The 27,976-nt window shown below is 39.2% G+C and overlaps 1 protein-coding gene across 2 annotated transcripts; it reads right to left on the bottom strand.

Moving 5' to 3' along the window:
• Window positions 1–112: 112 nt before the first annotated feature.
• LOC139119189 (uncharacterized) lies at window positions 113–27,976 on the bottom strand. 2 transcript variants are annotated; one of them, XM_070682863.1, is made up of 4 exons: window positions 27,869–27,976; window positions 9,107–9,245; window positions 1,978–2,165; window positions 113–1,559 (listed from the first exon to the last, which is right to left on the bottom strand). In XM_070682863.1, exons 1-4 carry the CDS (start codon window positions 27,971–27,973, stop codon window positions 1,299–1,301), a joined length of 693 nt encoding a protein of 230 aa, XP_070538964.1. In that variant the 5' UTR covers window positions 27,974–27,976; the 3' UTR covers window positions 113–1,298. The 2 variants fall into 2 exon arrangements, with proteins under 2 accessions (XP_070538964.1, XP_070538965.1); XM_070682864.1 differs by lacking the exon at window positions 27,869–27,976 and adding an exon at window positions 11,846–12,015.

The following is a 27,976-nucleotide window of genomic DNA, read 5'->3' as shown; positions in this document are numbered from 1 at the left end:
CTTAAGAATCAACATGATATCCAAATGATGCAAATATGCAATTTTATTGAAATAATGCTCACAGTAACCTGTGACATGCAATCCAAGTGTTTTGGTGATATACTTACTCTGTTTATAAAAAAAATACAAATGTAGAAAGATAAACTGTGTTGAAACAAATTGTTGAATATGTACTCCGATTTACGTCATTGCTGCCAGCAAAATATATGGTATTGACATGCATTTTATGCAAATGAGCAAACGTACTCCCTATTGACAACATATTTTCATGCAAAAAACTTCCTATATCATCTAATTTTCATACAAGGGAACATATATAATAATAACAGAACGCCATGACTTTAGCAGGAGGTCCTACGGGTACAGAAGTAACTTTCACTCGCTCGTTAACGCAAACAGCAGAATATTACCGAGCTACGCAATCATGAAAATAACTTTAGTACCCCACAGATTATGCGATAAGGTAGTAGCGTTCTTCCACAGTCGCATAGCTTATTGGTAAAATAATTTATCCCCATAAATGTCCACCATGGAGTAAAATGATTTGATTCAACTATCAACTATACTTTGTGTATTATCCAAGTACATGCATATAATGATAATGTATAGGCTAAGCCATGTCACATAGGTTGATGAACATTTTCAAATCGCAGCGGAAGGGCAATTACCAACAGTCATTGCTTTCCGCTGCTGGCTGGATGCCAAACAAAAATCAGATTAGCTCTATTAGACCCGGCCATCGATAAATATCACAGCAAAGGATTAGCTTCACTGGTCAAGCGACTAGCAATAGCCGCTTTAAACAGTCATAGCAGCTTTCGATAGTCCATATTATTAATATGACAAGAATCTGGTCCAATAATTAATCATTTCCAATTAAGGTGATACATTACCAAGTTCCTGGGACGTTTGTGATTTACAAAGTTAAGAAGGGCCCTCCTTAACCACTGATAGTTAGTGGTGGTACCAGGTGTCAGGTGTCCGGTGTCAGGTGTCGCTAGCATGCTACACCCGTCACGATACAAATTGTCAACAAATTGTCTAACTTATATGAAATCATACAGTACATGAATCGCTGTAATAATTCAAAGTTGGGAATTGTGTCGCTAATCATTTGAGTGACAGAGGTGTCGTATTTGACCGCAATGTCATCATATCTACCATAGAACTTTTTGAAAATCCTCACTAGTCTTTTTGGTGTGTATCACTGTCTCACTGGTTTTACACAGAAAGAGAGAAGGCCCAGTGTATAAAATGTTTAATCTAAAGATAGCCGTCGGGCTACAACTCGGAGTCATCTACAGATGGCAGATAATACTGCAACCCCGGATCATAAGAAATCTGATTGATGTCCGGATTGACGCTAATGGTCGTAATATTTCACTGGCTACAGTCCTGATGAATTTTCCGCTCGGGTCAAAGGGGTCTCCTGAGGTCGAGCACTGAAGGTTGTAGTAGTTTGTAGATGATTTGAACGAGACCAAGAATGCTGCTTGTTTCCGCTCTTCTTTGTCGGAGATGTCGGGTCGTTTCCGATAATCTTCGGGAGCTTTAAAACCCTGGAAAGTATATAGACAGCAATTCAAATATCCAAATGACAAGTGATCTTATATATCAATGAAATGAACTCAAGACAGGGAGAGATAACAATATCGATACCCGGATTCTCCACTGTGTATTCCCATTCACTTTCCCCAATCGGAGAATCGCCGGCGACAGGTCTTCGAGATACATGAATGCATGCATGCACGCCTGCATACATGCAAGCATGCGTTCATCCATCCATCCATCCATTCATCCGTCTATCTGTCCGTCCATCCGTCCGTCCATCCATCCATCAATCCATCCAATTTATACAGCTTTTCATGATATGAAAATGCGTGCATAAAAATGCTATATATAATTGAATGCGAATAACGATAAGTTGATTCCGCAAATACGTATTTCCCTGTCTTATCACTTCGTCAAAACTCCTACCTTCGCTTGCATACCACCATCTTCCGTCCACTGCAGCACGTAAATTTTATTGCTGTCTGCATCCTTGCCTATTCTGTCGCCAGGTATTCCAATCCAGGCTAAAGTGCTGTCGTCAGGCACCTCTACAAACCACTCGCATTCGGGATCAATGATCGTCGGTTCGTTGAAAGCGTAGAATCTGAAGATACCTGGTCAGAATGTGACAGTTTAGGAAATATATTTTATTAAGCAAAAAGTACACTACCGGTAACTCTAAAGTAGCTGTGGGTCAATAGCTGTGACACTGTTATTCTATTGAGTTTTCTGTCTTTTATGTGCTGATTTTCGACGACTTTTCACGCTGGCAGCACAGCTATGTTAAAATCCATACACTAGCAACCGAATCCGTGTGCAAACAGATAGTTGCTCACCATTTTTGGACTGTTTCGCATCCATTCTAAAATTTGCCAACTCTCATCGATAGTCTTGTTTTTAGGCACTTATTATGACCAAAGATCCCGACAAAGTTCACCTGAATACTACTTGTTTCTAACTTTTCCCCGGAAACCACATTTTTACCATATAACTATACGGGCGAGGTTTCGTGTAGCACGTCACAAAAGCTGCGTTCACAAATAGCGATTAGGTGAGAAGGGAGAGAAATCGCGATTGAAATCTTATTTTTTTCAGATTCCCTCAAACCCTTAAAAAATTTCAAGTCCCCTCCCGTCTATATGATCAATTTTTTTTCAAGTCCCCAAAATTATCCCATTGCTCCATATTTATTAGGGATGAAGGAGAAGTAAAAATGTACTTGATTATTATAGGATTGTTTCAAGTGCATGTATACAAGAAATTTGACTTGCAGTTTTGAAGCATTTTTTCCTATTCAAATTTTTACAAACAACATATTCAAATACAACCTGTGTCTTAAACTTTGCTTGAAGGTTCCTGTGAGTGCTCTCTTTTAGATTTACTTTGCTGTCAATATTACATCAAGAAATTCACTTGACATTCAATGATTAAGTCACACTCATAGATATCAGTTTGTTTGCGAAATATCTCACTCTGAGACCGATATATACTAACAGTATATGACACACTTGTATGCCAGAGTCTAAGAAAATTAAAGCACAACATCTCTGGATCACGGCAGAAGAGTTGTAAATAAAGATCAGTGTACGTCGTTTAATGGAGTTTTACTGCAATAATTTGTAAGTGTATTATTGCAGAGAACTGACCTCAGTGCGACTCTTAAGTAGTCACAATATGACATTTTCAGTACCCAATCATATGGGACCTTTTTGGAAATATTCTCTGCTGACAAATTTTAGATCCTCCGCTAAATATATTTTGAAAGAAAACATGACCAGGTCACACGTTCACGTCGCTCTGAAAAAAAAACTTTCTGACGACTTATATCTCAGTTATCGATTTCGAAATTCAGCTGAGTAATCATATTGGAGATGGGTCTAGACGTTTGTGCGTGGAGAATACGGATAGGTTGTTTCATGCAGCCAAAAAACTGGAGAAATGTGTCCATCGAGTTCTACTGCCCGACAACAACTTAGCAAATAAGCTGGTGTACCGCTTCATAGCATGCTGTTTGGTATGTACTTTTACTGTTGTTGGTGCGAGCTTATTGACACATTTATCGAATCTCTACTTTCTGTGGTTAGAAGATACTGGAAGACTGATGCTAACAAACCGAAACAACTGCCATATGATTTTGCCGTTTGAAACTTGTTTTGAGTCATGTAGCTTCGAAAGTCCAACAACAAAATGGTCCTGCTTCCAGGTGCAGAGCGTGTCATCACATTTTTGTACAATTGCTGACAATTCACACGTCGATCGGCCGTTTGTTGTACGATTGCTGCAACTAGCCGGTGACATCGAGCTAAATCCTGGGCCACAAAAGGACATTGTTCAAGCTATGGAATCATTGAAGGAGGAAATACTCAAAGAAATGAGAAATACGGGAAGAGAGCTGAGACAAGAAATGCAGGACTTGAAAAATACACAAGCAGAACTGAAAACGTCTTGTTTCGATTTGAAGAACGAATTCACTGATGTTAAAAGAAATGTCCAATCAATGCGGTCAGAAATAAATGAGCTGAAAGAAGAAAATCGTGTAACTGGATATGATCTGGCTGCCGTTTCACAAAAGCTCGATGAGATATCTGAAAGACTGGATAGTCTCAAAGATGACACGGATAGACTAGAGTCTTTCTCTAGAAGAGATAATACCAGATTGTATGGTATACAAGAAGAACAAGGTGAGAGCTTTGATCAGTGTAAGAGTAAAGTGGTCGATATCCTGAATGAAAACGTAAAGAGCAAGGTATGGAATGAAAGGGATGTCGTCCGGGCGCACCGAGTATCCGTACAATGGAAAGACCAGCCGCGTCCGATTGTCGTCAAGTTCCATCATTTTGCCGATAAACTGCTTGCACTGAAGGAAAGGCCGATATTGAGAGACTTGGGTATCGGTATCGGTATCGGAAACGACCTGACAAAGCGCCAACGAAAAGCACTATCGGAACTGAGAAAGCAAGGTAAGCGCGGTTATTACAAGAACGGTAAACTGAAAATTGAAGACAGACAGACAAGTGAAAACGAAAGAACTGTACAGGACGGTACAACTACGAACAGAAATACAGAACGCGAACGTCGACAAACTCGATCACAGAGTAGGATGCATGGCACTGCACGAAAAGACTGAGGACTCGGCCAAGGCCCAGGTATAGATTTAGTATCTTTTCTAACATGGAATATACAAGGTTTAAAAAACAAACTTCCGTCTTTTGATTTTGCTAATTATATACTGAACTATGATGTCATTTCCTTCATAGAAACATGGTCCGAAAATGCATCTCAGTTTGACTGTAACTTTCCTGGTTTCATTGTCTTTAACAGAGTGCGAAAAAGAATCACCGACCATAGTCGTTATCCAGGTGGTGTTTGCACAGTAATACTTAATAAACTTGTTCCATATGTTACAAAAATTACTTCTAAACTACATGACTGTATTTTTTTACTTTTCAAGGGACTAATATTTACTCTGGATAAAGATGTGTTGTTTTGTAGTGTTTACATATCACCACGTTATTCGAAAGTCTATGATAGTTTGACATCTACAGATGGCGTTGAACATTTCGAAAATGAATTGTCTGAGATTCTTACAAATCTACCAGAGGTTTATGTCATAATCACAGGTGATTTCAACGCTCGTACAGGTGAAGAACCTGATTATATTATGGATGACAATACTGAGTATGTCATTGATTCTTCATATAGCTATGATAATGACTCCTTTAATTTGACACGAGTGTCAAAAGACAAAGATGTAAATTTGTATGGTCGTTCTCTCTTGTCATTGTGCTGTACTTACAATTTACATATCGTGAATGGTAGAGTTGGTGTTGATAGGAATAAGGGAGAATTTACATGTACTGCTAACACGGGTGCAAGTGTTGTAGATTACACATTGGTATCTTCAGAACTTTTCACAAGTGTTCAATCCTTTTCAATAGAACTACGCAGTGAATCTGACCATTTTCCTTTGTCATTTTCACTAGCGTCAAATGTGTCAGTGAAACAAAATGCTATCAGTACAGATCACATGTGTAATCGAGTTTTACGTAAATGCTCATGGGTTTCTGAAAAAGAGACTGATTTTTCTAACTCTGTTCAGCTGTTTATGGCAAATAATGGTCTTGAAGATGTTATTCTATTGCCTGATTTTAGTGTAGAGAATTTATTGATAAACTTGGTAGTGCCTTTATGTACGCTGCTGAACACTGTAACATGGTAAAGAAAATTTCGCCGACCAGGCCAAATCATAGACAACAGCCTATTTGGTTTGACAATGAGTGTATTTCCTTAAAGGAAAAGAAATATTGTTTTCTGAGAAAATTTAGAAATAACAGTGGCGAAACAGAGTTGAAATTGTATAAAGATGCCAGAAATGAATTTTGAAATGTTTGTCGAAACAAAAGACGTTCTTTTTTAAATGAACAAAAGGCAGAATTGTCAATTCTTGCTTTTAGAGATTCGAAACAGTTTTGGGCTTCAGTAAGGCGCTGTATGTCTGTGCGTCGAGTCCAAAATGACATCCATCCTGATGTATTTTACGATTATTTCAACAATTTATTTCAAAGTAATGTATCAGTTAACGATGACTTTTCCCTTTCTGATGAACTAGATAGTATGATAAGCTCTGTAGATGACCTTATAGATCAAGAATCAGAGTTAAATTGGGACTTCTTAAATAGTCCTATTACTAATGATGAAATTGAAAGGGCTATCAAAAAATTGAAAAATGGCAAATCAGCTGGTCCTGATTTGCTGTTGGGTGAATTTTTTAAATCCACAAGTCATTTTTGACACCATATTTAAATATCCTTTTCAATAGATTATTTGATGCTGGTATTTTTCCAAAAGATTGGTCTAAGGCAATCATTGTACCCCTTCATAAAAATGGTTCATTTAACTCTCCTGACAATTACAGAGGGATTTCTTTTTTGAGCATTTTTAGTAAAATTTTCACTTCAATTTTGAATAATCGCCTTACATTTTGGGCAGATGCACTTGAAAAAATCGATGAATCACAAGCAGGTTTTCGACATGGGTATTCAACAGTAGATAACATTTTCATTCTGCAGTCAGTCATCCAAAAATATTTATCGAGGAAACGTGGTAAGTTTTATTGTGCCTTTGTTGATTTTGCAAAAGCATTTGACACTGTTGAACGTCAGAGACTTTGGTTCATACTTTTGAAAGGTGGTATCAATGGAAAAATGTTTAAAATTTTGAATTCCATGTATAATGACGTTAAATCTTGTGTGAGAATCAATTGTAATTTCACAGAATATTTCAACTGCCCGGTCGGGGTTAGACAGGGATGTATGCTCAGCCCATTTCTGTTTTCATTTTTCATAAATGAATTGACACATGATGTACAGAATAGTGGTCAGCGTGGTATACAGCTTTCTCCTGCTTTAACTGAAATATTATGTTTATTATTCGCAGATGACGTTGTACTTTTTTCTGACACTGTAATTGGTCTGCAGCGCCTTTTAAATTGTTTGCATTCCTATTGTATAAAATGGAAAATGACGGTAAATTTACAAAAGACCAAAGTAGTTGTATGTAAAGCTGGTGGTTACCTTGCAAAAACAGAAAAATGTTTTTTTAATGGAGAAAAAGTTAACGTTGTATCGTATTATAAGTATTTGGGCGTTCTGTTTTCCTGTAGGTTGCAGTGGACAATGTCCACAAAAACTCTTGCACAACAAGCAAGAAAAGTACTTATGGGTATTATTAGAGCGAGTAACAAGACAGGTCGTTTTACATATGATACTTTTTTCAAGATTTTTGATTCAATGGTGTTGCCAATACTGACCTATGGCTCAGAAGTATGGGGATATGCAAAATATGATTATCTTGAAAGAATCCAGTATTTGGCATGTAAGAGTTTTCTTGGTGTTTCAGGTAATACCCCAAATGTTGCAGTGTTGGGCGAGTGTGGCAGATTTCCAGTTTACTTGTATACAGCCAAAAAATGTGTTAAATATTGGTGTAAACTTTTAAAAATGCCAGAAAACCGCTATCCAAGGAAGTGTTATGAAATGCTCTATCACATTGATAAATCTGGTGTCAGGTCGAAACCCACATGGATACACCACGTCAAAAACTTACTGTGTCTCTGTAATTTGCGAGAAGTATGGGAGCAACAAGAAGTTCCCGATGAGAACAGCTTCATATGTACTTTTGTAGAGAACTTAAAGAGTTATTTGCATGACAATTGGTACAGTGAAATTTGTAGCCTTGATAAACTTTCTTGTTATCGAGAACTTAAGTGTTCACTTACACCAGAAAAATATCTTTCTGTCGTCAAAATTAATGTACACATGTCTATGTTAGCTCGATTGAGATGTTCTTCTCACTATTTACGTATTGAGACTGACAGAAAATTGAAAAATGATGCAAATGAAAGAGTATGTTTGCTATGTGATAGAAATGAAGTCGAAAATGAATATCATTTTGTTTTACTTTGTACTTTTTTTGATAACTTGAGGATGAAGTATATTCCTCGTTATTATTTCAGTCCACCAACAGAAAGAAAATTTATTTCTCTGATGACATCTGATGATCCAAATATAATGCAACGTCTAGCCGCTTTCACTTTTCACGCTATGAAAGTGAGAAAGGAGATAAATGATAATCAATTATTCTGAGTGTTTGTAAATATCATTTTCCTGGCAATTTTTTGTATATTGATGCTATTTTAAGTATGTTGGGCATGGCCTAGAATACTGAATAAAGACCCACAAACATAACCCTCTCCTAAACATGGGAATGAAAATTTGAGACCCACCCCAATCCACCCAGCCCCCCCCCGGTAATTTGCGTACAGTCCCTAACCCTGCATCGCCCGGCAGGAGGACTCGGAAGAGGAGGTGCTACAATTGAGGGCTTCCGTCTCCTCTCACATATGTTGCTTTGTACTTGCTTTTACGTACTTTTGGACCATGTGGCTGCAAGACGTTTATTTTGATTGCAAGTGTTGCTTGTACATGCGGAAATGGGCTTCTCCCAATAGTGAGAAGCGGCGACAACACGGTTAGAACCGGTTAACACCGATTTTCTACAATACGATTGGTTCTCAAGTGTACGACATAGAATACAACTTGATGGCTGTTTCACATCACAAGATTATGACTGATAAGATGGGACAAGATTAGTCTACGGCACAAAAATGCTGAACATTTGCAAAACCCAAGTGACTCGCGACAACCTCTGCACTCGGCCAATCATGTTCATCGTCGTAAACGACAGACCCTCTAGGGCAACAGCTCTGCATGCGTTCCCTAAATTTTTGCGTGCGTCCGCAGAGCCGAAATCATGTTCTGGTTCGCGAGAATGATCTTGTCTCTTGACCGACAATCTTCTCCCCATTTTTATCCATCGTAGCGTCCTGTCTTGTCGTCACGTGTCAAATCACTTGAAAAATCGCGTACCTGACATTGAAATTTCTAATTCAAAAGTGAAATGAAATCATCAGTGCCACATAATGCTAATAGGGGTCGTATTCCTATCGCGCAGAAGATCTGAGTTCCAACCTATGCCATTTAACTGGGCTACTTACTGTTGCTATCGTAAGTTCCTCTGCCATCAACTGAGAACACGTCCTTTGCAATTTTCCCCTTAACTTGCACGAATCCATCATTCTTGCGGCTCAACAGGGACCAAATTCGAATGTTTGCACCTTGCTTAGGCCAAATTATCTAATGAACGAAAAAGACGAGAACATGTTACTATTATAGTGAAACTTATATTTGTGGTGAAATGTAGGTAGCACGCATGGGTAGTCTTCAACCTTGGTACAAGGGAAAGAAATTATAATGACACCCAATATTTTACCGACATTTGAAATTCAAAATGGCCGCCCTCCCTGTGTTAACTCTTGGAGAAAAATACAATTTTTGATTTTCACAAAAATAAGCCAGTGAAAACTTTCTTCACTTTTATGCACGGCATCATTGTGATTGGGGCTTCTCCATTTGAGATGTACGCTATCTTTTACGCGTACACTGACAAGCCATGTATAAGGTATTCTATGCCCCGTCCGTCGCATTTTAATTATTGGTCAAGCTGAATCATGTGAACGACCACAAACACGTAATAATGGTTTGTTTATTTACCCGTGAATATGAATAATATCGTTAAGATCGTTACTGTTCAGCTAAAACATAATTGCAATTTGTACAAAGATCATAATTAATCACAAAATAAAATGGAACTCTTGTGGGCCAAGTTAAGACACTTTTTATGAAATAATGTCAGGATTTGCAAATTTTTTACAACCCGCGCACTACTCACTGACAAGTTCCTCGACCCCGTAGTTGTTCGCGAGGGAAATTTTCGTAAATTTTGGCGGCTTTTGGGATTCGTTGATAACATAATGGAAATAACGGACTTCGCGCTGACCATTAACGTTTATTTATGGGCGCGGGCGAGAGGAAAGCCAAAATTTAACGGGCTTGGAAAGCCTCGCCCGTTAATTTTTATACCTATACCCGTATCGCCTCATCCTGGTGACGTTTACCGTAAAATATCAACCGCCTTATTTCACGGTAAACGTCGAGATATGCAAGATATACATAATTGGTTTTAGAGTATTCCCGAACTACATTTGCAATTTGATTGTAAACAAGGTAAACAAACAAAATGGCTGCCGCTCTCCGCCTGCGAAGCGATGTCGCCGACGTAATAATTTGAAGGGCTTTGAGGAACACGGATATTTCGGGTTGCTAAATACGGAAATAATATGTTGAGTCTTGCAATGTTTCCCATGGTTTTTCTGTTAAAGTTCTTGTATTTTTTTAGACAAGCTCTAGCAAACATTCTGCCATTCGCACGGCATGGTCTACCTCCGAACAGGTAGCGAGCGCGTGGCGTGACAGCGATGTCGCGCGCGCGACACCTGTTGACATGGCAACTCTCAGTGTAAAGAAACAAAATGGCGGCCCATCTCCGTGCCGTACGACGATCGAGCGCGGGATTTGGTTTTAGTTTTGGTTTTGACAGCTTTGGTGGCGGGGTTAAAATCGTAAAAGTCAAAACCAGCCCGTAAAAGGAAGGAGTCCTGTCTGCAAACTCCACAGCTATGGACCCACAGCTGAATAAAGTAGTCTCAAAATCTAAGGTTTTTCGTCAGTATTAGTGAAATTCTGGGCATGGGTAGGCTATATGATAAATCGGTTAATACCCAATATCGCCTGTGTTCCTTGCGTCGTATCAGCATTCGTGTCATTTGTGCTGCGTCAGACACGAGACGAAGTCGAGTGTCTGACACAGCACAAATAAAACTCATACTGATACAACACGCGAACAGGCGATTGAGTAATAACCTGTGAGAATGCACCTCGGGGGCAGATATTCGGACTCTTAAACTTTTACAATATTTTCATTGGCATAGGCCTACCACTTGTGTGGGGCTTATTTTGAAGCTTACGGAGTAAATACAGTTTTCACCGGCTTAGTTTTGTGAAAATCGGGTATCCTCCAAGAGAGATAACTCAGGGATGACGGCCATTTTGAACTTCAAATATCGGGAAATATCGGATGATTTGTTTCTCTAGTACCAGACTTTGCACGGTAAACCGTGATTTTCATGTTTGATTTTGAAAGTGAATGGTTAAAAGTTTGCCTAGCCTGCCAGTGAGGAAATTTTTTTATTAAAAATCAAAGTCTTTTATTTGAGGCACGAAGTACCCAAGCACTGAAGTCATTTAAACACCATTCAAGGTGTTGTAATCGGTATAGTTGGGTTTTACACCAGTCATACTATAACAATAGCCATAGTTCATTTATTTGTGTATTCATTTCTTACCTACTACAAGGTAGAGTATCAAATCAGTTTATGATAGCCCTCCCCCACCCATACCTTGTGGGGAATTTTGTCGCAATTCAATTTTTAGCAAGACCCAAGACTAGATGTTCCCTCCATCCCCTAGATGTAACATAACTCCGATCTCTTCCGTCATTGCGTTGCCCTGTTATGAGTACTACTAGTGTGGTGTACACCACCTGGCCAGTGGGTACGCCAAGGCCTTCAAATCTGCAGGGCTGATTCTGCTGATATGCAGCGTACTCGGAAGGTTATATCGGATTGGTCAATTGTCACTATTCACTTCCTGATAGACAACGACATACTATAGTAGTTCGTCAAGCACGATTCAGACGATACACCTAAAATGAACACATTTTCCGAGCGAATACCAAAGTCCCCTGTCGCAATGTTCAGCCAAGCGCTCAAAAGTCTGTGTAGAATGCACCACTTTCGGTGTCAATAATTAAAACAAGAAATAATTAAGATACGCACAACAAACCTATCTCCGCATTCAGGTGGTGACTCATTTAGGCCTACCGCATCGGTTTTCATCGCCGTGTTTGTAATCTTTCTTGACTGTCGACTACCCATGGTCGTGCTATCGGTTAGACTTGCTGGACGTTTGATCGAGAAAAAGAGTGTCGTCAGCTTAAATCATGTATGTTGACCATGTAAATTGGCACGTTGCCGTGTCGTTAAACTATCCCCCTGATTTCCGCCGACACCCCTGTAAAATATGGAGGCTCCCTAAGTTGGTCATCACGTGGTGCCAATTCTAATTTCGATTTGAAGTTAACATTGCCCAACTTGCGGTTCACGTAACTATTCCTACACGGAAAAGTCAACTACGATTTAGTATTTCACCAAATTCGTAATCCCATTTGCATTGTTGATTATAAATAAGGTTGGCCGCAAAAGATACCGTGCTGAACGTGTCATTCCTAATTCCGAAATTGAATGCTAACAGAACAAATTCAAGATCAAAATTTGGTCCAATTTTAATGTAAATGGTCAAGTGAACCGATGAAATCATGAAATTTGCCCATATTTCGACTTTAAAGTCACCTGTTTAAAATTTGAAACTGTGTTGTGGTTGAGTGACTGTGAACATTCTGACTGCTTGGACTTTTGAGAGCCAGATAAAAAAGGTCACCTTCTATCGGACGTCGACCATAAAACGATCGATTTTTCAGACTTGGTTAGAATGCGCCTCAATGATAATAATTCGGACTGTCAATTTTTTTTTACAAAACTTTCCTTATCTATCGCATTAACCCATAGAGTTGTCTATGTGTCACCCTCTTTGTGTGTGAGGACCCTGAATCATCGTCAAAGTCAACGCAAGGCATGTCGTACCGTATTGCACATAAATTAATTCTGTAAAGTTCTTTACTTGGTAAGTTTTTTCGAGTACAGTCGTCGTATAATTACACCAATAAAGTCGCGTAACTTCTTTTGACAAGAGATAACAGTGGAGCTGAAGGCTGTCTGCAGTTGAACACTGCATACTTCAACACAGCTTTGCGAGTGGGACAAGACTCTGAAATTACCCCATTTGGTCATACTGATAGATGGTGCAGCTTTACCTGTATCGTAAAAGTTTTTAAAACCGATGTAATGTGGACGTTTTGGCCCCTTAAAAGCGAAATGTCAAACAGTTCGATTCCGTTTGAATAAGAACAGAAGCCCTTATTTGAATAAAAGCTTAATTTCGAGAATGGCTGGGGTAATCGCTATAGGAAAGGGTGGCAAAATCCATAAAAGGTTAGTGGAGGGGGTGGCTGTATTAGACAACGGTATAGAGGGGTCATATTCGTCCAAAAAACGCAAAGGGTATAACTTCTTTATTTTTTCAAAATGTTACACATGCAGTTAGAACCGTCGCTTTTCCTTGTACAAAAAGATAATGAGAAATGACTGTGATTCTCTGAATATTTTCATTCTCTGATATATATATATATATATATATATATATATATATATATATATATATATACATATATATATATGTATGCGCTTTTGTGCACGGAATGAATACCAAAGATATGACCGCTGATTGCGACATGGCTGTGACAAACACCGTCGAGGAACACAAATATTGATTGAAAAGTGCTTAAAATTAATCCTAGCAATAGCATGGTTCGGAAATGTTTAACGTATTCTGAGGTAGTCAATTTTAAAACAATAATTGAGTTTTTGACATCAGTTCAAGACAAATGTGCCGGTCCGGCCATGATATCTGAACTCTTCCTCACCGCAACGCGGATTCGAAGTTTAGCTTATATACGGATCATGAGAAATTAGAACTGTGTACGCCAAAGTTATAGAACAGTATTTGCTGAAGCAGGGCTAAAATTACATCATTGACGAATCCGTCGTTTGACTCCGAAATGAATAAGTGAGTGACTAATCCCTGAACAATGCCTACCGTTAGCGTAAGCTTATTATACATGCGTGAGTTCTCGGACAAAAGGGTACGCTTTAGGATCAGACAGCGCCTTGCGGCCATAATTCCAACAAAACACGGTTACTTTCAATTGTTGACCAGGAGGACTTCATAGATCATTTTCTAGCACTTTGTGATTACTACTGCATGCCAGGAAGTGAAAGAAACAGTTCTATAATGATATGTCCGTTCGAGCAATCGTCGTGGAAGTTTACTTCTCCAAAGTGTGTATCCATGACACGATTCTGAAGCAAGGTACATATTTTCTTACGACTCTTCGCTTATCCTTTGAAATTGAGAAAATCTCTACATTAGCACTCTCTATAATTAAGAAAAACTGTCGCTTTCTCTGGGTCTCACTCTATGTATATGTATATCCATCCATCCATCCATCCGTCCATCCATCCATCCATACATACATACATACATACATAGTACGTATACGTACGTACGTTTGTACGTACGTATGTATGTATGTATGTATGTATGTATGTATGTATGTATGTATGTATGTATGTATGTATGTATGCATGCATGCATGCATGCATGCATGCATGTATGTATGTATGTATGTGTGTATGTATGTAATGTACCATACATTTACCATCTACAATGATTTAATGATTTCTACTGACCTGGTGCCCAGCATTAGAAATAAATTTGGTGATGCTGATGATAACAGTAACTATAGACCTTCAGCATTGTCGTCTGAAAAAAAGTCTTTGGCGGAAACTTGTTCAGTCTTACAAGATAAAAGTTTGGCTCGAAAAGTAAGCATACAATTAAAGTATTTACCTGCTGAAGAAGGAAGCAAAACGGTTTTATAAGTCTCATTAAGACTTTATGTTTTTGTATTTCATGGATGCTTCCAAGATATTGACCGTGTGAACCATTTGGCACTTTTAAAAGCAGCTTTCATTAAGAGGCTTGCCTCAATGTTTGTAAGTTTGATTGTCTTGTCAATCGGAGCAGATCTCAGCTATAGTATGAATGGAAAGAGGGTTCGCAGTTTCGGCTTCCTTTACAGTGAAGAATGATGTCTGTCAAGGAGGCATTCTCTGAACACTTTTGTGGAATATTTATATCGATGAGCTAGGTTCTCGTTTGTCAGCTTTAAAATTTTGCACATTCAATTTGCATGTCATTATCTTCAGTCCCCCAAGGCTTGCAATACCTCATCTTTATGTGTACGGTCTGTGGTGTTAACATGACATCATTTATAATTGGAAAAAAGGGTTGTTATGATGTAAAGCCGAGAAATTTTAAACTGTTAAAGTTGCTTGAAATCTCTCTTAATGGCAGGACGTTTTCGTTTGTTAATAAATACTAATATATTGGTGCTTTATATGACGATGATAATATGAAAAGACATTGTGTTTGTTGTATGCTCGTGGTAACTTTATCTTCAGAAACTGCTCATTTTTCTACCAAATTGAAGGTTAGATTTTTCCAGTCCTTTTGCACATATCTTTATTGATGTCACCTTAAGTCCACTTTCAAAAAACGTTAATCCAACAAACTCCGTGTGGTGTATAGCAATTGTTTAATTTTAAACCTCTCTGAGCATTATTGTGGATGTTTTCTGTATGTTGTGCATTCTGTATCGTCTGCTGGTAAATTAGAGCCATTCTCACAAACATTTATCAGACTGGGAAATATTAAATCCCCAGGCTCAGATTACAATATGGGTTCCTACGCTGATGACAACAAAACATTTTCGCAAGTCTTTCTTTTCAAAAGAATAAAGGATTCGATCATACTTACGGCATTTGTATACAGTCATAATGTTGGTGAAATCCCTTAGCTCATAATCGAGTCCCGAAAAGGCAACACACACTGAGAAATGCAAATAAGTCACTGAATGAGGAATTAAGAGATATCTTACATATACGCTGTGTAAAATAAGACATATCATTCATTATTCTGGAAATATATGGAAGTCAGAGGGCTAGACTACTAGTAAATGTCACGAGTTTCAAGTTGATAATCTCATAGCATTTCATACTGTTGAAACCAATGGCGAGTTCCACGGCTGGTTACAGTACGATGGCATTATGGTGATATCTATTCCGGCTTTAAGGTAGTATGTGCCAAGAAAGAGAAAGACCAAAACGTTTTCTCAAACTTTCCTCAATGAAAACTAAAAATCAGGGGTCATCGTGCACGATGACCCCCGATTTCTGTGTTCAATGAGGACCCTGCATCATCATCAAAGTCAACGCAGGGCATGCCGTACCGTATTGCACATAAATTAATTCTGTAATGTTCTTTACTTGGTAAGATTTTTTCGAGTACAGTCGTCGCATAATTACATCAATTTCTTATATACTTAGCAAGACACCATTTCTAACTCGTTGTTGTATAAATACAGTGTCGACAGGGTGGTGTACTGGTATGTACCATGACAATGTGTCGCGCCCGCGTGGTATGGTATTTATGACAATATTGTGGTCTCGTATAACTAACATTTGTGCAATAATTTTATGAAAATATTGGTCCTGATGGATTGGCTTTTACGCTTTCGTAAGGATGTGTGCAAATAAAAAAATCATGTACTGTAGATTAACGTTTCCTAAACAGAACATTAGACTTAGAGGTTATCTGTTCCAACGAAATTCTGTAGTGCCAAAAAGGAATATCAGATATAGTAAATCAGGCATGAATTACAATTAAGGGGGCGCTGGACGAAACACAGCGTATTTTACTCAAAACTCACTTTTTCGCAAAATTAATTCAATTTTAATTAATTTGTTAACCAACGATTAAATATTGGTAAGGTCACCTTTTAGCTTGTAAAGCAGTCGTACCTTGCTTGATAAAGAAGTGTTAATTTATGTATGCAAATCACCCTATTCCTGGCTTCTCTTTTTTCTTAATTTCAAGATTTCTGTCAAATTTTCTTAAATTTTGTCATTATGTTCTTTAATGCTATATAACAAAACGACCATTTTTTGACAATAATATTCTAACATTTTGAATAAGAGGCATTTTAATTTTGCTTCTCATGTTTTCAATCACTTTTTTGAGTGTGAGTTTTTTCAACCCATGCCACTTTACAATGAGGATAGATAATGCAATATAAAATAGTCGTTTTTTTCTACATATACCCTTCTTTCAAGTGAAATATTATACTTAAGAAAATAGTGTCAAGTTTTGAACTCAAATTATTTTTTTTCATTAATATCAAAATTGAAGTTTTTTACCCCAAATATACACCCTTCATCCTTCCAGTAATCTATTGGTACCATACTAAACTTTTGATTCTCTGCTGTTTGAAAATATATAGTATAAGCGGGGGGTCCCCTGGCATCTACGATGAGAAATGTTCCTTTGAAAAAACTGTGTTGGCAACGTACAGTTCCACCTTAAGATCATTTTGTTTTTATCCAATAGTGGCCAAATGTCAACTTAAGAATCAACATGATATCCAAATGATGCAAATATGCAATTTTATTGAAATAATGCTCACAGTAACCTGTGACATGCAATCCAAGTGTTCTGGTGATATACTTACTCTGTTAATAAAAATACAAATGTAGAAAGATAAACTGTGCTGAAACAAATTGTTGAATATGTATTCCAATTTACGTCATTGCTGCCAGCAAAATATATGGTATTGACATGCATTTTATGCAAATGAGCAAACGTACTCCCTATTGACAACATATTTTCATGCAAAAAACTTCCATTTCCATCAAATTTTCATACAAGGGAACATGTACAATAATAACAGAACGCCATGACTTTAGCAGGAGGTCCTACGGGTACAGAAGTTACCTTCACTCGCTCGTTAACGCAAACAGCAGAATATTACCGAGCTACGCAATCATGAAAATAACTTACGTACCCCACAGATTATGCGATAAGGTAGTGGTGTTCTTCCACAGTCGCATAGCTTATTGGTAAAATAATTTATCCCCATAAATATCAACCATGGAGTAAAATGATTTGATTCAACTATCAACTATAATTTATGTATTATCCAAGTATATGCATATAATGATAATGTATAGGCTAAGCCATGTCACATAGGTTGATGAACATTTTTAAATCACAGCGGAAGAGCAATTACCAACAGTCATTGCTTTCCGCTGCTGGCTGGATGCCAAACAAAAACAGATTAGCTCTATTAGACCCGGCCATCGATAAATATCACAGCAGAGGATTAGCTTCACTGGTCAAGCGACTAGCAATAGCCGCTTTAAACAGTCATAGCAGCTTTCGATAGTCCATATTATTAATATGACAAGAAACTGGTCCAATAATTAATCATTTCCAATTAAGGTGATACATTTCCAGGTCCCCGGGACGTTTGTGATTTACAAAGTTAAGAAGGGCCCTCCTTAACCACTGATAGTTAGTGGTGGTACCAGGTGTCAGGTGTCCTGTGTCAGGTGTCGCTAGCATGCTACACCCGTCACGATACAAATTTTCTACAAATTGTGTAACTTATATGAAATGAGACAGTATACGAATCGCTGTAATAATTCAAAGTTGGGAATTGTGTCGCTAATCATTTGAATGACCGAGGTGTCATATTTGACCGCAATGTCATCATATCTACTATAGAACTTTTTGAAAATCCTCACTAGTCTTTTTGGTGTGTATCACTGTCTCACTGGTTTTTACACAGAAAGAGAGAAGGCCCAGTGTATAAAATGTTTAACCTAAAGATAGCCGTCGGGCTACAACTCAGAGTCATCTACATATGGCAGACAATACTGCATCCCCGGATCATAGGAAAACTGATTGTTGTCTGGATTGACGCTAATGGTCGTGATATTTCCACTTGCTACAGTCCTGATGAATTTTCCGCTCGCGTCAGAGGGGTCCTCTGAGGGCGAGCACTGAAGGTTGTAGTAGTTTGTAGATGATTTGAACGAGACCAAGAATGCTGCTTGTTTCCGCTCTTCTTTGTCGGAGATGTCGGGTCGTTTCCGATAATCTTCGGGAGCTTTAAAACCCTGGAAAGTATATAGACAGCAATTCAAATATCCAAATGACAAGTGATCTTATATATCAATGAAATGAACTCAAGACAGGGAGAGATAACAATATCGATACCCGGATTCTCCACTGTGTATTCCCATCACTTTCTCCATTTAGGGAAACGCCGGCGACAGGTCGTTGAGATACATGAATGCATGCATGCAAAATGCATGCACGCCTGCATACATCACGCATGCGTTCATCCATCCATCCATCTATCCGTCTATCTGTCCGTCCGTCCGTCCATCCATCCATCCACCAATCCATCAAATTTACACAGCTTTTCATGATATGAAAATGCGTGCATAAAAATGCTATACATTATTGAATGCGAATAACGATAAGTTGATTCCGCAAATACGTATTTCCCTGTCTTATCACTTTGTCAAAACTCCTACCTTCGCTTGAATACCACCATCTTCAGTCCACTGCAGCATGTAAATTTTATTGCTGTCTGCATCCTTGCCTACTCTGTCGCCAGGTATTCCAATCCAGGCTAAAGTGCTGTCGTCAGGCACCTCTACAAACCACTCGCATTCGGGATCAATGATCGTCGGTTCGTTGAAAGCGTAGAATCTGAAGATACCTGGTCAGAATGTGACAGTTTAGGAAATATATTTTATTAAGCAAAAAGTACACTACCGGTAACTCTAAAGTAGCTGTGGGTCAATAGCTGTGACACTGTTATTCTATTGAGTTTTCTGTCTTTTATGTGCTGATTTTCGACGACTTTTCACGCTGGCAGCACAGCTATGTTAAAATCCATACACTAGCAACCGAATCCGTGTGCAAACAGATAGTTGCTCACCATTTTTGGACTGTTTCGCATCCATTCTAAAATTTGCCAACTCTCATCGATAGTCTTGTTTTTAGGCACTTATTATGACCAAAGATCCCGACAAAGTCACCTGAATACTACTTGTTTTTCTAACTTTTTCCCCGGAAACCATATTTTTACCATATAACTATACGGGCGAGGTTTCGTGTAGCACGTCATCAAAGCTGCGTTCACAAATAGCGATTAGGTGAGAAGGGAGAGAAATCGCGATTGAAATCTTATTTTTTCAGATCCCTCAATACCCTAAAAAAATTTCAAGTCCCCCCGCCCGTCTATATGATCAATTTTTTTTCAAGGCCCCCAAATTATCATATTGCCAAATATTTATTAGGGATGAAGGAGAAGTAAAAATGTGTTTGATTATTATAGGATGGTTTCAAGTGCATATGTGTACAAGAAATTTGACTTGCAGTTTTGAAGCATTTTTTCCCATTTTAATTTTTGTAAACAATATACTCAAATACAACTTGTGTCGTAAACTTTGCTTGAAGGTTCCTGTGAGTGCTCTCTTTTAGATTTACTTTGCTGTCAATATTACATCAAGAAATTCACTTGACATTCAATGATTAAGTCACACTCATAGATATCAGTTTGTTTGCGAAATATCTCACTCTGAGACCGATATATACTAACAGTATATGACACACTTGTATGCCAGAGTCTAAGAAAATTAAAGCACAACATCTCTGGATCACGGCAGAAGAGTTGTAAATAAAGATCAGTGTACGTCGTTTAATGGAGTTTTACTGCAATAATTTGTAAGTGTATTATTGCAGAGAACTGACCTCAGTGCGAAGTAGTCACAATATGACATTTCCAGTACCCAATCATATGGGACCTTTTTGGAAATATTCTCTGCTGACAAATTTTAGATCCTCCGCCAAATATATTTTGACAGAAAACATGACCCTCTTCTAAACATAGGAATGAAAATTTGAGACCCACCCCAATCCACCCAGCATCCTGGTAATTTGCGTACAGTCCCTAACCCTGCATCGTCCGGCAGGAGAACTCGGAAGAGGAGGTGCTACAATTGAGGGCTTCCATCTCCTCTCACATATGTTGCTTTGTACTTGCTTTTACGTACTTTTTGGACCATGTGGCTGCAAGACGTTTATTTTGATTGCAAGTGTTGCTTGTACATGCGGAAATGGGCTTCTCCCAATAGTGAGAAGCGGCGACAACACGGTTAGAACCGGTTAACACCGATTTTCTACAATACGATTGGTTCTCAAGTGTACGACATAGAATACAACTTGATGGCTGTTTCACATCACAAGATTATGACTGATAAGATGGGACAAGATTAGTCTACGGCACAAATATGCTGAACATTCGCAAAACCCAGTGACTCGCGACAACCTCTGCACTCGGCCACTCATGTTCATTCGTCGTAAACGACACTGGGCAACAGCTCTGCATGTGTTCCCTAAATTTTTGCGTGCGTCCGCGGAGCCGAAATCATGTTCTGGTTCGCGAGAATGATCTTGTCTTTTGACCGACAATCTTCTCCTATTTTTATCCATCGTAGCGTCCTGTCTTGTCGTCACGTGTTACATCACATGAAAAATCGCGTACCTGACATCGAAATTTCTAATTCAAAAGTGAAATGAAATCATCAGTGCCACAGAATGCTATTAGGGGTCGTATTCCTATCGCGCAGAAGATCTGAGTTCCAACCTATGCCATTTAACTGGGCTACTTACTGTTGCTATCGTAAGTTCCTCTGCCATCAACTGAGAACACGTCCTTTGCAATGTTCCCCTTAACTGCCAGAATCCATCATTCTTGCGGCTCAACAGGACCAAATTCGAATTGTTCCACCTCGTTTACCAAAAACTACCTGCTAATGAACGAAAAACACGAGAACATGTTACTATTGTAGTGAAACTTATATTTGTGGTGAAATGTAGGTAGCATGCATGGGTTGTCTTCAACCTTGGTACAAGGAAATAAATTATAATGACCCAATATTTTACCGGCATTTGAAATTCAAAATGGCCGCCCTCCCTGCGTTAACTCTGGGAGAAAAATAAAATTTTTGATTTTCACAAAAATAAGCCAGTGAAAACTGTCTTCACTTTTATGCATAATTGTGATTGGGGCTTCTTCACTTGAGATATACGCTATCTTTTACGCGTACACTGACAAGCCATGTATAAGGTATTCTGTTAAAATGCCCTGTCCGTCGCATTTTAATTAGTCAAGCTGAATCATGTGAACGACCACAAACACGTAATACTGGTTTGTTTATTTGCCGTGAATATGAATAATATCGTAAACATCGTTACTTTTCAGCTAAAACGTAAATTGCAATTTGTACAAAGATGATAATCAATCACAAATAAAATGGAACTCTTGTGGGCCAAGTTAAGACATTTTTTTATGAAAAAATCTCAGGATTTGCAAAATTTTTACAACGCGCGCACTACTCACTGACAAGTTCCTGGACCCCGTTGTCGTTGGCGAGGGAAATTTTCGTAAATTTTGATGGCTGTTGGGGTTCGTTGATAATATAATGGAAATAACGGACTTCGCGCTGACCATTAACGTTTATTTATGGGCGCGGACGAGAGATAAGCCAAAATTAACGGGCTCGGCAAGCCTCGCCTGTTAATTTTTATACCCATACCCGTGTCGCCTCATCCTGGTGACGTTTACCGTAAAATATCAGCCGCGTTATTTCGCGGTAAACGTCGAGATATGCACGATATACATAATCGGTTTTAGAGTATTCCCGATCTACATTTGCAATTTGATTGTAAACAAGGGAAACAAACAAATGGCTGCCGCTCTCCGGCTGCGAAGCGATGTCGCTGACGTAAAAATTTGAAGGGCTTCGAGGAACACGGATATTTCGGGTTGCTAAGGGAGCATTCGTTATTACGGGGAGGGGGGGGGGCGGTGGAAATCAGGGGGGTTTGACTTTTACTAAACCGCTTATTAGGGGGGGGGGGTCAAATTTTACAATCAATGATTGAAGGGGGGAGGGTCAAATTTTACAAAGTTTTGTATTGAGTTATGGAAAACAAAATTGACTTTGGAATTTCACCGAAATGTTGCTTGTGTAACCGATGTTTCGAGACGGCAGAATAATAACTGACCGAAGCTCAGCCAAATTTATTTCTCTAGCAGGGCCAACAAGTCGCGAGACTGGCAATTACCTCTCTAGAGCAGCAACAGAGCATGTAGCCCTGAGTACAGGTCTGTGTGTTCCTGGCGTATACGGCCTCCACCACAGCCCTGCAACGGTCTGTGGAGATAACTGGGGTCTCTGCAGCGAGATTCAAAATGGGGATCTCCATGGTAAACAACTTGTCGAGTATGTTATGTTTCAGAAAATGAGCGGTTTTGGACATTATTAGAAGTCAATCGCATCATTTCTGGGATTGGTTAGGAGGTATAGGTAGGCAGGGAAAGGATTTTGCCCCAATAGAGTAGAATTTCGGCCAAAAAGACCGTTTAGTCTTCATTGCGGTCCAGATCCAGGCCGCAGAGACCTCAAGTCTGTTCAAAGACCATTGCAGGGCTGTGGTAGAGGCCATATAATGCTGGGAACACACGTGCACACACCTGTACGCAGGGCTACACAGCATGGGGCATGAAATGAGGAACCAACACACAGTCATATAATGTAACAAACAACTTCTGTATATTACTATATTGTGTCAAATATCGGGGTCTACATATAAAATAGTAAAACCGTACTTCAAAACTATAAATATTACTCCATGGTAACAATAACCGTACTGATCGACCTCCCGACGGCAGAAGTCGAACACACTTTCAGAACAAAAACTCTGTTCAAACCCTTTCTAAATGCTTAACAATTTACCGCAGAGGTACCTCAGACTTGACCACGCGGCTGGGAAACACAAATAGTTCACACGCGACTTTAACTAATGTTCGATGATGAGCACAATTGTAAGTCCCGTGTAATGTCTGCACATGAAAGTCGGCGACAACACACGCAATTCACTGCTAAGCAGCGTCCAGTTCAGCTACCACGGGAGCAGCCATCTTAGATCTTTTGTTTACTTCCGGTCGGGACATGCCGAACTAATCTGAAGTCTTCCTCTGCTAACTCCGCGCATCGACAAAAGTTCAGTGGAACAATCATAAATAATGTTCTCATGACAATCTCAGACATCTGACTGAACTCATAAACGGAATAAAGTTCACAGTTAACACACAATTTGCTGCAGAAAGATCAGCTTTCAACTTGTGGTGATATTATCATCTTAGCGTGCAGTGCGTATATTGCAAATATACGGCACATCACTTGTGTGAGCCATCGACTAAAGTAGAGGATGGCGTAGGGTTTAAATAAACAATCCGATCGGCATAAAATTCGATCTCTGCCACTCACCGGTTTCTTTACATATCTGCTGACTTGAGTAAGACTCAAAATAGAGAAATATCTGACTTAAAAAACACACGCTGATACTCAAACCTTCCAGTGCCAGTGCAGCATGCAACGTACGGTAAAACACTCTCTGGAAAGTTCCCGTCTTGGACTCCCTAGGTAGACAGTGATAACACACAAGAACTCCCAGGCAAAATAGAAAATACACAGGTCCTCCATACATAATCTATGAGAAGCTATGAATAATTTCTTTTAAATACAAAACTAGCTAAATCTGTGTATTTATAGACTCTTGATTATTGATATTAATGTACTCGATAAGACTAGGGTAGTTACCAGTGCATGTGTGAGCAAGAAATTTGATTTTGGAATTTCACCGAATTGTTAATTCACTATCTTGTCAGAGGAAACTATGAATAATTTTTTCCCATTACAAAACTAGTTAAATCTGTGTATTTATGTACGCTTGATTATTAATATTAATTTACTTGATTAGACTAGGGTGGTAAGAAGGGGATGTTTGTGCAAGAAATTTGATTTTGGAATGCCACCGAAATGTTGATTCACTATCTTGTCTATATGGAAACTATGAATAATTTTTTCCAATATAAAACTAGGTAAATCTGTGTATTTATGTACTCTTGATTATTGATATTAGTGTACTTGATTAGACTAGAGTGAAAAGTTCATGTGTGTGCAAAAATTTGATTTTGGCATTTCACCAAAAATGTTGATTCTCTAGTATGTGAGGAAACTTTTTCAGCCCGGGGCCACAGGGTGCGAAGGTTAATGAATCAAATCTGATGAAATTTTTTTTTTCATGGGGGGGGGGGGGGGTCACATTTTACAATTGATGAATTGAGGGGGGGGTCAAATTTTAGAAATTTGATTTGGAGGGGGGTCGCTTTTTACGTTTCATTTGTCGCTCAAATTCCCTCCCCGTAAATAACGAATGCTCCCTAAATACGGAAATAATATGTTGAGTCTTGCAATGTTTTCCGATGGTTTTTCTGTTAAAGTTCTTGCAAATTTTTAGAAAAGCGCTAGCAAATATTCTGCCATTCGCATGGCATGGTCTACCTCCGAACAGGTAGCGAGCGCGTTGCGGGACAGCGATGTCGCGCGCGCGACACCTGTTGATATGGCAACTCTCTGTGTAAAGAAACAAAATGGCGGCCCATCTCCTTGCCGTAAGACGATCGAGCACGGGATTTGGTTTTAGTTTTGGTTTTGACAGCTGTGGTGGCGGAGTTAAAATCGTATAAGTCAAAATCAAACATGAAAATCTGGGTTTACCGTGCAAAGTCTGGCACTAGAGAAACAAATCATCCAATATATTTCCCGATATTTGAAGTTCAAAATGGCCGACATCCCTGTGTTATCTCTCTTGGCGGATTCCAGATTTCACAAAACTAAGCCGGTGAAAACTTTATTTACTCCGTAAGCTTTGAAATGAGTCCCACACAAGCGGTATGCCAAAGAAAATATTGTAACAGTTTAAGAGTCCGAATATCTACCCCGAGGTGCATTCTTACGGGTTATTTAAGCAATAAAGCACACCCAGCGACGGTACACCACGAGATTTTGACCAGTTCACGACATATATGCACGAGCGATAGCGAGTGCATATATGAAGTGAACTGGTCAAAATCGAGTGGTATACCTTCGCTGGGTGTGATTTATTGCTTCGAGACGAAGTCGAGTGTCTGACGCATCACAAGTAACACGAATGTTGATATGACGCAAGGAACGCAGGCGATATTGGGTATTATATCATACCAGTATATTGATGGCGCAAATACAGCGATCTGATTGGTCGAGACGCGAAAAGAACCGTGGTATATTCGCGATATACCACGGCTGGCACACGCGCGATCTCTCGGCTATTGCCAAAATCTTTTTTTTTTTTGACTTTCTATGCCAGAATTCAATATACTGTTATGATATAATAGCAATTGCTTACTTAACCTGTAAGAATGCACCTCGGGGGCAGATATTCGGATTCTTAAACTTTGAGAATATTTTCTTTGGCATACCACTTGTGTGGGGCTTATTTTAAAGCTTACGGAGTAAAGTTTTCACCGGCATAGTTTTGTGAAAAACTGGAATCCGCCAAGAGAGATAACACAGGGATGACGGCCATTTTGAACTTCAAATATCGGGAAATATTGGATCATTTGTTTCTCTAGTGCCAGACTTTGCACGGTAAACCCAGATTTTCATGTTTGATTTTGAAAGTGAATGGTTGAAATTGTGCCTGGCCTAGCTGAGGAAATTTTTTATTAAAAATCAAAGTCTTTCATTTGAGACGCGAAGCATCCAAGCACTGAAGTCATTTAAACACCATTCAAGGTGTCGTAATCGGTGTTGTTGAGTTTTACACCAGTCATACTATAACAATAGCTATAGTTCATTTATTTGTGTATTCATTTCTTACCTATTACATGGTAGAGTATCACATTGGTTTATGATAGCCCTCCCCCAACCATACCTTGTTGGGAATTTTGTCGCAATTCAATTTTTAGCAAGACCCAAGACTAGATGTTCCCTCCATCCCCTAGATGTAACATAACTCCGATCTCTTCCGTCATTGCGTTGCCCTATTATGAGTACTATGAGTGTGGTGTACACCACCTGGCCAGTGGGTACCCACGGCCTTCAAATCTGCAGGGCTGATTCTGCTGGTGTTCAGAGTACTCGGAAGGTTATATCGGTCGATTGTCACTATTCACAGCAACTTAGGGAGTCTGTTTGTATTGTTTAATTATAACGGTAAGATTTAGTCTGGTTCCCTGACCCATTTCCCCGGTAGAGGGCGTGGGGAAATATAGGGTCAGGTACCGGCTGATGTAAACATGGACGCTATTGGGTTAAAATAAAACAAGCTGTGATTGGATGAAAGTAACACTTGTAACTTTTTCTCATGTTTCTTGGGTTTCGCACTTTCAGGCTCACTTGACACCACATCTTAATTGTACCACAAAGCCGTGGAGGTAGAAAGAAAAACTTTTTACCTCCATGATTTAGCCACTGTGATTTAGCACACCTCTTGATACTTTTAGAACGTCGACATGATGCCTGGCATTTTTCACGAAATTCGGACACCATTCTATCCATCGAAATCAATCGTCGTTCACAGTTCCAACAAAGTTTGCTTTCAATTAGCTGTGATATCGCAGCAGTACTTGTGGCGTGTATCGAACGTGCTCTGGTCATTGGGGTCACGCAATAGTCGGCGATGACCTCAATGACCCTAGTGCGTTCGATACACGCCACAACTTGCACAAGTACTGCTGCGATATCGATATCACAGCCAGCCTTTAATCACCTCTCTTTCCCCGTACTTCTGGATTAATCCTTTCAGTTTATGTTTCCCGTCTCGTGTGCCAATGTTTTTGGTTCGGATACCAGTGTTCGAACATAATTCTGATCCAGTCGAATTTTGACCGGCGTTTTCATGGCAGCAGCCATATTTGATGCAGCATGTTCTGTCAGGTGACTAACCTCCGCCATCTGAACAAAATTCTGTTCAAGATGGCTACCCGGTACCTGACCCTATATTTCCCCACGCCCTCTACCGGGGAAATGGGTCAGGGAACCAGACTAGGTAAGATTCGGCCATCTAATTGGATATCAGCTTCTGAGACGCTGTACATCAGCAGAATCTGCACAAGAAGACTCCATTGAAAGACAATGACATACTTACTAGTAGTTCGTCAAGCACGATTCAGACGATACACCTGAAAGGAACACATTTACTGAACGAATTATACCAAAGTCGCCTGTCGCTATGTTCAGCCAAGCGCTCAAAAGTCTGTGTAGAATGCACCATTTGCGGTGTCAATAATTACGGCAAGAAATGATTTAGATACGCACAACAAACCTATCTCCGTATTCAGGTGGTGACTCATTTAGGCCTACCGCATCGGTTGTCATCGCCGTGTTTGCACCCTTTCTTGACTGTCGACTACCCATGACCATGCT

The sequence above is a fragment of the Ptychodera flava genome, chromosome 19 (assembly GCF_041260155.1).
Source record: "Ptychodera flava strain L36383 chromosome 19, AS_Pfla_20210202, whole genome shotgun sequence".
NCBI classification, from domain to species: Eukaryota; Metazoa; Hemichordata; class Enteropneusta; family Ptychoderidae; genus Ptychodera; species Ptychodera flava.
Note: the sequence above shows the minus strand (reverse complement) of the source record. Positions and strands in the feature narration are given on the sequence as shown.